The sequence below is a fragment of the Ceraceosorus guamensis genome (genome assembly GCF_003144195.1).
Source record: "Ceraceosorus guamensis strain MCA 4658 unplaced genomic scaffold IE81scaffold_206, whole genome shotgun sequence".
NCBI lineage: Eukaryota > Fungi > Basidiomycota > Exobasidiomycetes > Ceraceosorales > Ceraceosoraceae > Ceraceosorus > Ceraceosorus guamensis.
Genome location: NW_020290201.1, coordinates 1 through 9,359, shown reverse-complemented (window position 1 = coordinate 9,359; position 9,359 = coordinate 1). Strand labels below are relative to the sequence as shown.

General features: G+C 58.2%; 3 protein-coding genes across 3 annotated transcripts; 1 reads left to right on the top strand and 2 right to left on the bottom strand.

Moving 5' to 3' along the window:
* Nucleotides 1-142: 142 nt before the first annotated feature.
* On the bottom strand, nucleotides 143-2,074 carry IE81DRAFT_327224 (alpha/beta-hydrolase). The gene is made up of 3 exons (XM_025515050.1): nucleotides 1,570-2,074; nucleotides 1,100-1,403; nucleotides 143-968 (listed from the first exon to the last, which is right to left on the bottom strand). Exons 1-3 carry the CDS (start codon nucleotides 2,062-2,064, stop codon nucleotides 214-216), a joined length of 1,554 nt encoding a protein of 517 aa, XP_025365867.1. The 5' UTR covers nucleotides 2,065-2,074; the 3' UTR covers nucleotides 143-213.
* Nucleotides 2,075-4,354: 2,280 nt separating this feature from the next.
* IE81DRAFT_350817 (putative serine/threonine protein phosphatase 4 catalytic subunit) lies at nucleotides 4,355-5,695 on the bottom strand (the record flags this gene model as incomplete). The annotated part of the gene is made up of 5 exons (XM_025516609.1): nucleotides 4,355-4,629; nucleotides 4,734-4,809; nucleotides 4,954-5,240; nucleotides 5,377-5,591; nucleotides 5,676-5,695. The coding sequence occupies 5 exons, from the start codon at nucleotides 5,693-5,695 to the stop codon at nucleotides 4,355-4,357; spliced, it is 873 nt and encodes a 290-aa protein (XP_025365866.1).
* Nucleotides 5,696-6,490: 795 nt separating this feature from the next.
* IE81DRAFT_327220 (hypothetical protein) lies at nucleotides 6,491-9,191 on the top strand. Its single transcript, XM_025515049.1, has one exon. The coding sequence runs from the start codon at nucleotides 6,704-6,706 to the stop codon at nucleotides 9,080-9,082; it is 2,379 nt and encodes a 792-aa protein (XP_025365865.1). The 5' UTR covers nucleotides 6,491-6,703; the 3' UTR covers nucleotides 9,083-9,191.
* Nucleotides 9,192-9,359: the final 168 nt, after the last annotated feature.

The following is a 9,359-nucleotide window of genomic DNA, read 5'->3' as shown; positions in this document are numbered from 1 at the left end:
ATACGATTCTTCACGATTCTTGTCTATAGGTATATAGTCTGAGTCTTCATTTCACCAGCACGCACAATCAAATCACCCGCGACGTGATGAAGAAATCGTGATGATTGAATGGACGGCGCGCGCGCGCGGTGTCCTTGTGGATTGCACATTCAAGATTGACATTCGATTCCTCTCAATCAAGCCTCCCCCTATTCTATTCTATTCTATTCTATTCTATTCTATTCTGAAATTCTCAAAGGCGTTGTTGTTGATGAGGCCATGATTAGCAAAAGTGATCCAAGCCTCTTTCCAACGCTCGCCTCTCCTCTGCACATCCCTCCAAGCCTCATCGCCAAGCATCGGGGCGCTCTTCCAAGCCTCCTGCTGCTCATGTCCAAACAGCAGCGGCAGCTCCACGCAATGCGCAGCCTTCCAAGGACTGCGCAAAGGTCTCCAATCGAACTCGTACAGCGTCACCTCCCAACCCTTTGCGCGCAACCTGCTCGCCAATCGTCGATTGGGCTGCGCAAAGTTGGCATACGTCGCCAAGCCTTGCGATGCCCAGACGATCGCTGGACGCGCCCATGCCGGCACACCGTACGATTCCAATCTCAGATCCACAAACACCGCCGCATCCTCCTTGTTCCATCCGATCAGCGCCTTCTTCCCACGTCCCCCCGGCGCCGCCGCGCTGCTGCCGCTGCCACCACTCTGATCCTGCTGCTGCTGCTGATGCGCATTCCCACCCGCTTCCCTTTCGAGTACGGGCGCAAAGACGAGGTTGAGCGCGGCGGCATTCATCGATGAAGCTTTGGCTTGCGCAGATAGCAGATCGGCCATGCTGGCGTTGCTGGGCGATGAGCCGGGTGGTAGTGCTCGGATGAGATCATGGGCGACTTTGGAAGCTTGCGATGATGTCAGGATCGTCGATGCGGGCGAAGATTGCAAGATGGCGCGATCGAACAGCGCTTGCGGATGGTCCATCAGTGCTGCGCGTGGACGTGGCAGGAGTGTGAGTGGCGCGATGGTGATATTGGGCATTGCTCTCGCCTCGTCAGCGCGCGGCGGGGCGGCCCTCTTCCTCACGCGCGCTCTCTCTCTCCACGCAATCACAACTCACTCTGAATCGTAAAAGCACCAGCGCTCTGTCCGAACACTGTGATCTTGCTAGCATCCGCACCCAAAGCCTGCGCATTATCCCTGACCCACTGCAAAGCCTTGACGCAATCATCCACTCCCAATGCCGTCGTCGCCGCCCCCGCTCCCGCTCCCGCGCCCATTCTTTTCTTCGCCTCCTCGTCGTCGTCGTCGTACAGGAAACCGAGCGCTCCGAGTCTGTAAGAAGCTACGATGATGATGTTTTCTGACCCCTCCTCCTCCGGCATGGCTGTGCTCGCGAGCCCAGTGGCATCGTACCACGGGATCTGTGTCGTGCCCGGATGATACACGCCAGTCGTGAGTGTCGTGAGTGTCGTGAGTTTCGCATGTAAGCAGGGAAGCCACGCGCTTGAAGCAATTCCACGATTCAAGATTGCAGTCGTGAGTCCAGTCAGAGTGCAGTGCACCCCTCCTACTCAGACTCAGACTCACCTCTGATCCGCCAGTGACGTAGGCGCCTCCATGAAAGAACAGCATCACGTTCCTACCGCTGCTGCCAGCGCCATTGCCGCCTGCTGCTGCTGCCCCTGCCCCTTTCCCTCTGCTGGACACGGACACGTCAACGGGCAGATATACGCTGAGCAACGCGCAAGCCTCTTCCTCCATCAAGCCAGGCGTCGCGCTGGGCAAAGGACCCGTAAGCCTTTCCAATCGACTCGCACCTTGCGGACAAATCGCCCTTCTGCTCTTGGCGTCCAACAACAACGACGACGACGACGTCGCGTTCGTGCTCGCGCTCGTGCTCGCGCTCGAAAGAGGTGTCAAGGGCTGAAAACGTGCGGTGAAGCGAGCGTAGGGGATGGAGTGAAAGGTTTGCACGCGCACTGATGATGATGATGATGCTGCGCCGGCAGAGTACACGCCTTCGTAGCTTCCTTGTCTCAACCTGAGCACAGGTGCGGGCAATCCAGCATCAGAACGAGACATGATCGGGAGGGGGGGGGTTTGGGTGGTCGATATCCGTGAATTGGAGGCGGGAGCTGGCTGGACGAGGCGGGCGGAGGGGAGGGAGAAGGGGGGAACATGCACGTATTCCCGAGACGGCGCGAGAAGATCCCTCTCTCTCCCTCTCTCTCTCTCTCTCTCTCATCTCAACAATTTAAACTTTTTGGGTACAAAAAAGTGTGAAACCCCCCATCGAATGTGCGTGCACGCACGCACGCACCCCCGCCGCGCCTGCCTGCCTGCCTTCTTAATTGCTCCATTTCACATGCTGCATCCGTCATCTCCCTTTCCCTCCCCCACTCGTGCGTCGTGCATCACATCACACTCGCACAACAAGCAACAAGCAGAAGCAGCCAGCAATTAAGCAGCCTTGTCCAACCCCGCAAAGCAAAGCAAAGCAAAGCAAAGCAGAGGCAGAGGCAGAGGCAGAGGCAGAGGCAGATCTGCACCTATTCAACGCTTGAAATGCGCGGTGCGGGTGAACGATGAGGTGGAAAGAAATTGCAAGGTGCAGTAGTAGTTTGCTTTGCTTTGCAGCGGACAAGGGACAAGCACAATCAATCACAGCAGGTGGATTGCGTGATGTTAATGTGGATGCAAAGCAGTCGTGAGTGTGAGTGAGTGCTGCAATCGTGAATCAGAATGAAAAGGGGATCTAAACAGAAAGGCCAAGCAACGTCACGTCATGCCATGCCATGCCATGCCATGCCATGCCATGCACATCTTGCCGCTTGCCACAGTCTGAGTCGAACAACCCATGTCATGTCATGTCATGTCATGTCATGTCATGCACCGCAATGTACGTAGCCTCTGCGCGTAAATTACCCCGCACGCACGCACGCACGCACGCACGCCAACTTCTTTCCGCCCCACCCGCCGCATCCTCCTCCCCCGCAATAGCCGGCAGCGGACTCGAGGGGAGGGGGAGGGGGGGGGGGGGCCCCATGCAGAGACAGACTCACCTCACGATGAGGTGAAGCCGTGAATCGCGAATGCGAAGAAGAACGTATGAATCACAATGCGCTGCATATGATGCTTCCCGATCGCGATCGCTATCGCGAAATCAACAAACATATTGGCAAAAAAATCCTCAACTCGGGGCGCGCATGCATGCACGTCTGTTGATGATTGATGGCGCGCATGGCGTTCGTTGCACAAGAATGAAGTCCGGATCGGATCGCGAGTCCGAGTCCTCAGTCAGGTCGTGCCCGTGCCCGTGCCGTGGGGTCCGGTCGTGAATTGCGGCAATCAAGTGCGGGGGAAGTCACGAGTGCGGTGCCATGGGGGGCGGGGGCATCGTCGTGCTGCGCTTCGCTTCGCTTTCTTCCCTAACCGCGTTTCGACGTTCGATCGCGCGCGCGTGGGGGGGGGGGGGGGTGGGGGGGCACTCGATGGCGGCGCCGCGGCCGCCGTGGCCAGGCCAGGCCAGGCCAGCGCATTCGTGTTCCGTAGGCTAGCCCCCCCTCCTCGTCTCACAAAGCAATGAAGATCGGACGATTGCCAACCTCCCAACCCCGAATGACGAAAACGCGCGGCGCTTCGTCATCCCTCCATATCCCCCCCCCTATTCCCCCCTATTCCCCCCATATTCTACCGCGAGCGCGCCGAGGAAGGGGGGAAACTGCGGGCCGGGCGCCAATCCATATTGGCACAAAGTCGACAGTCGCCATGCAGTGGAATTGTGGGGCCCCGCCCCCGCCCCCGTCCCCGCATTCATCCGACTCATCCTCCTTCATTGAGCACCAAGCGCGGAGCGGTGCGCCATATAGCATCGATTCGCAGGAAAAGGGGGCCAAGTGAAATGTTACAAGCTGCGTGAGGAAGGGAGGGAGGGGAGCGCAAGGATGGGGATGAGAGAGAAGGGTTCCGTCGGAACAGAAGAAAAAACAAAAAAAAAGGAAACAAACAGAACCGGGAACGGCAACAGCAACGCGTAATCAAAAAGTTCCATGCAGGGTCAGATATTGATTGGGGTGGAACAAATGCGCGTGAGGCAAGTTCCCGTTCGTGCGAGACTTGGTGAACTCACAAATATTCCGACAATGTCCGTTTGGAGGGTATGGTTTGTGATCTGTTGGGCGGGCGGGCAGCAAAGGGCGGACGAGTGAGTAGGCGCATCAGAGTGATGCATCGGCATGAGCATTCATGTGGGCACCATCACCATGCTCCAAGCGCGTCCCTGACCGCTCTTTGCTCCCTCTCCCTCTCTCTCTCTCTCTCTCTCTCTCTCTCGCGCGCGCGCTCGCTGGCTGGCTGGCTGGTCGCTTCGTACTCACTCTTGAGCAGCCGCATCAAAAGTCTCGTACTTTGAATTGAGCGCCTGGTCCAATTTGAGTATGCTAGCGATATTTCCGCACCTGTAGCAATAATTGGGTGCGGACCATACGGTGACGATGGTGTTATCAAACATGAGCTTGTAGCCCTCCAAGACCAGCTGGTGCGCCCGCGCTATCAGATCCAGACCGTTCGTGTGGGCAAATTGCGTGGCAATGTCCGCTCCGAACAGGAAACCTGCCCCGCGAGGCGAGATGCCCCATCCTTGAATGTCTGGGGCAAGGTGGAGCGTGCGTGCAGGGTGCGCAAGACGAGCGTAAACAAGCTGGAAGGGACGCTCAAACATGCAACCCAGCTCGTGCACCACAACCCCTCACCATCCGGATCGGACCATAGCAAGTCGCACATGAGTCCATCGTGCGGCACCTCTTGTTTCCGATCGATGGATCGAATCTGCAAAAGTGGCAGGATTGGGGGGGGGGGCGGGGGTATCAGGCAGATGAGCAAGGGTGACAGAGAGTCAACAGTGGAGTCGCACTTTCGGCGATTGCCCATCCCGTCACCCCCTCTCCGGACGACCCAGTTAAGCCAACGCACCTCATCGATCGTCTTTAAATTCGGGCTCAATCCACCATGCACGCAAAACACCCTCCCATCCACCACCGCGCCCAACGCCAAGTAATCGAACACTTCGCAGCAGTACCTCCACACATTTGCGCTGCCATACTTTCTCGTGCACTCGTCGTAGAATCCGTACACTTGCGTGATCTGTCGCGATTCGTGATTGCCGCGAATCAGGGTGATGCGATCTGGATAGCGCACCTTGTATGCCAGCAAGAGGAGAAAAGTCTCTACGCTGTAGAATCCTCGATCTACAAAGTCGCCTGTTGGGCGGGGCATGCGGGGGGAAGGGGGAGGAGGAAAAGGGCGTAGGGGCAAGACGTGTCGGTAAGAGGAGGTGACACGTTGCAGCACAGCACAGCACACTTCGTGTGGCCCTGCCTGCCTGCCTGCCCTCACCCATGAACAAGTACTGCGTCTGAGGACACGGTCCGCCCACCCTGAAAAGCTCCACAAGGTCCCAAAATTGTCCATGTATATCTCCACAGATGGTGACGGGCGCATCCACATGCTGCACATTGGCCTCCTCTACCAAGATCTCCCTCGCTTTCAAACACAAACTTCGCACTTGAGCTTCGGAGATCGGTTCGCAACGTGAGAGTTGCGCTATTTGACTGCGAGAGGGGGGTGAAAGAGCAACGGGAAAGATAAGGACGCGCGGTGTGCGAATGTATGCGCGGTACGACGACGTGACTTACCGATCTAGATCGGATGACATGATACAGCGCCGCGCGTACCAGCGGCGTCGTGCGACTGCGACTTCGACTGCGGTGGCGCCTGTCTCCGAACTTGGGCGCAACTCGAGATGCGTATGCGTTGCACGTATCCTTGCCCCGCGAGGTAGTCCCAGTCACGAGTACGTATGCAAATGTCCGGGGGGGCAGGGGGGGATAGTGCTTGTCGTGAGGACTTGTGCCGTTCGCGTGATCTGTGCTTTGCCGGTTCTGTGTCTTGCGAATGACCGGGGTGCGTGCACGTCTGGATGGATGACAAAAGGCGGAAATCGAGAGGGTGGGGAGATGGGACAGCGTGCGAATGCTTGCGGAGTTGGGGAGATCGAGCGAGCGAAGGGCGAGTGGTGGGGTGGTGGAGTGGAGTGGAGTGATGCGGTGAGCCCAGCAGAGCAGCGCAGCGCTGCCCCTTTGCGCGTCACATCCCACGACTCGCAATAACAGATGAATTCACGATGGATCCGTCTTGTCTTGATTGTGGCCCGCAAAGATGGTGTCACGTGAGCCACACTTGCGCGGCCCCCCCCCCCCACGTCGACATCGACGCAGCAGCAGCAGCAGCAGCAGCACATATCCCTCCACCCCGACAAGGCCGCGCGCGCATGCAGCACGCACTCGCAGGCGCGCCTCTGAGGTCAGCCCAACGAAAAGAAGAGGAGGAGGAGGAGGAGGAGGAGGTGGTGGCAGGCTGCGTGCACCAGCATGTGCGCACACGCGATGAATCCTGAACGAATTAATGAAAGCGCTCGCTCGCTCGCTCGCTCGCTGCTCGATGAAAGCCCCATGCACCACCACCTCGACGCTCGCGACTACGACACACTGGCATGCATTCGCATTCGCATTCGCATTCGCATTCGCATTCGCATTCGCATTCGCAGCTCCATCCAGCTTTTCTGCTTCAAAAGAATTCCACACGGACACGGCTCCAATCGTCTAGAAAGTTCGCACGTTAGAGTGGCGCCGGGGTTGAGCAGTGCGGCCATTGCGCAAACAAGATGAGCGTGACTGTGACTCGAGCTGGAGCTGGAGCTGGAGCTGGAGCTGGAGCTGGAGTTGGAGCATCGTCTGCACAAGCCGTCACACCTGCCATGCGCCAACGTCTGGGCGGACGAGCAGTAGCAAGGATAGCATGGATAGCAGGAGCAGGAGCAGGAGCAGGAGCAGGAGCAGGAGCAGGAGCAGAAGTGTCGGGAGGAGGAGGAGCAGCAGCAGCAGCAGCAGCAGCAGCAGCAGCAGGGAGAACATCGAACATTGCTCTCCTGCCTGGCTCGAGTCAGAGTCGAAGCATCGCCATCGCTCACGCTGCGATCAGGCACATCAGCAGCAGCAGAGATGTCAGCGGGTGTGACATTCACCGACATCATCGCACTATCAGCAGCGGCAGCGGCAGCAGCAGCGCCACGTCTCAGTCCCCTCCTCATCGAGCCCACGCCCACGCCCACGCCCATGCCCATGCCCATGCCCACACTCGGACCCGCGCACTGCACACCTCCAGCAGGCGACATCGACAGCAGCAAGACCGCGGCAACGACGCAGCAGCTCTCGCTTCTTCCTTTCAACAACCCTTGACTCATTTCGTATTGACGCTTTCCAAAATAGCGCGCATCATCGTAGGAGGAGCGTTGGCCATCGGAGGATCGTTGGCATTGGGCTACGAATTGACGCATCAATACATCGAGTACAAGCTCATGCCTTTGACCTCCTCTTCCACGCTGCTGCCTCATAAAGACGAACAAGGATGGAATGAAGAAGCTTACGAAGAGAGCTGGACCGCTTTCGATGCTACGAGCGGCACGGATGGCAGGTTGGGTTGGATCGCTAGACACGCTATACGCGCTGCTTGGGCAGCTTACGAGTTGGGAGGCGGCATCTCACCCGCCATATTTTTCGAGCAGCAAGGTAGGGAGAACAGATCTTCGCCTGGAAGTCTATCTCTTGGTCCTTCTTCCCCGCGACAATCCCTAAAGATCAGCGAAGCGTTGCAGAACATAGACGGGATGAGATTGGCAGAGCAACACTTGATCATCGCTCTTCGCGTAGCCGAAGAAAAGGGAATCAGGTTACCGGACATCGTCGCGCTGCGTCTGGCAGGAGCGAGGGACGTAAACGTCCAGGTGGACGAAACGGCAGTGGTGTTGGAGAGAAAATTGGCTTCCATTCGCGAGCGGCTGGGCACGCCTCAAGCTCTTCAAGGTGCGCTCGCCACCTATACCCGCATTTACGACGTCCTCTCCCATCAACGGCAAGCTGCAGGCATGGCCGCGGGTGTCGGTGCATCCTCGCCCGCATCGCTGGTCAGGCTCGCAAAAAAGATTGGCGACCTCAACGCTCTGCTCGGCAGGCCCAACGAGGCGCACGAATGGTTTCATCGTGCCGCTTCCTTCTCCAGCACAGGCGGAGACGCGGGCACCGGCGCAGCTATAGTGGATGCAGCTGATGCCGCCGCCGCCGCCGTCGCACCAGCACTCGCTCTCGATGCCGATGCGCGTCAAGACGGGTCGCACAGCAACAGCGCTTCATCCTGGTTCTCTTCTCTCGCTTTCAAAGCTGCTCAAAAGGAGACTTTGGCTGGTGCAGGTCGAGACGTGGATGGCGTGCCTTTTGCTCCCTCTTCGGATTCTGCCACGTTCTCGGCGCCCACCTCTGCCAACGCCATCGGCCCCACGTCTGCCAACGCCGCGCCTTCTCCCGCACTCACTCGAGCGCTCATATCGACGCTGTTGAGTCTATCGGCGCTTTATGCGCAACAATCGCACATCCTACCCGAAGCGGTAACGACGACGGCGCGGGAGGAGGAGAAGAAGAAGAAGATGCAGCTAGACAGAGCGCTTTCGGTGCAGATCTCGGCTTTGCGCTTGGCTAGGACGGAATCTGCTAGGATGCGAGTGGGCATGGGAATGGGGGCCGCGGATCCGTCCGCGCTTGCAAAGTTTTCGCCGTCGCATTCGTCGGCATCGCGGAGGGCAATGGAGGAGGAGATGCACGCATTGTGGATCGAGCTGAACGAGGGCACCGTAGCGCTGCATCTCAGCCAAACGTTGTACGCGCTAGATGGTGCGAGCATGAGCTCGAAGAATGCCTTGAGAAGAGTGCGAAGCGCGTTGCTGGCCTCTTTTTCGCGCGAGACGAACGCAACGTCGAGCACGTTCCTGGACGAAGCGCAAAAGAGCGCTTCTTCCATCCTCCAACACCTCCAAGTCGACGACGACGACGCGGCGCAGGCTGGCTCGCAAAAGAGCAAGGGCAAGCGGCAGCAAGAGGAAATGCTGGACGGGAAAGCGTATTCGGAGATTGTGAGGGAGAGGTTGAGGAGGGATGCGGGGAGGATGTTGCAGCAGGTAGACGCTTTGCGAAACTTTATCAAGCCGGCTTGAAACACGTTCGCTCCCCATCGCCCGCCCCCCCCCCCTCTTTTGCTTTGTCGCCCCTCGCCGCTTGTGCTGGTTGGTGCATGCAAGCGGCGCCTGCTCCGACAGGCACGACGAAATAAAAGAATGAGCGAGCGGCGGAAAAGACGGAGGAGCGAGGGGGAAGGGAATGGGGGGGCATGAGCTTCTTGAAAGCTCTTTTTTTTTTTCCGTGGAGTTGAATCCGATGCGGAGTGAAATCCAAGCCAAGCCCCTGCCATACATGCCATGCGATGCGATACTA

What these genes read in the sequence shown, in the direction of transcription:
- IE81DRAFT_327224 (XM_025515050.1), bottom strand. Translation starts at nt 2,064, where the DNA reads ATGTCTCGTTCTGATGCTGGATTGCCCGCACCTGTGCTCAGGTTGAGA. An exon ending in ACGTCACTGGCGGATCAGAG is followed by an intron (nt 1,404 to 1,569) that starts GTGAGTCTGAGT and finishes GGCACGACACAG; the next exon opens with ATCCCGTGGTACGATGCCAC. An exon ending in TGGTGCTTTTACGATTCAGA is followed by an intron (nt 969 to 1,099) that starts GTGAGTTGTGAT and finishes GTCCACGCGCAG; the next exon opens with CACTGATGGACCATCCGCAA.
- IE81DRAFT_327220 (XM_025515049.1), top strand. Translation starts at nt 6,704, where the DNA reads ATGAGCGTGACTGTGACTCGAGCTGGAGCTGGAGCTGGAGCTGGAGCT.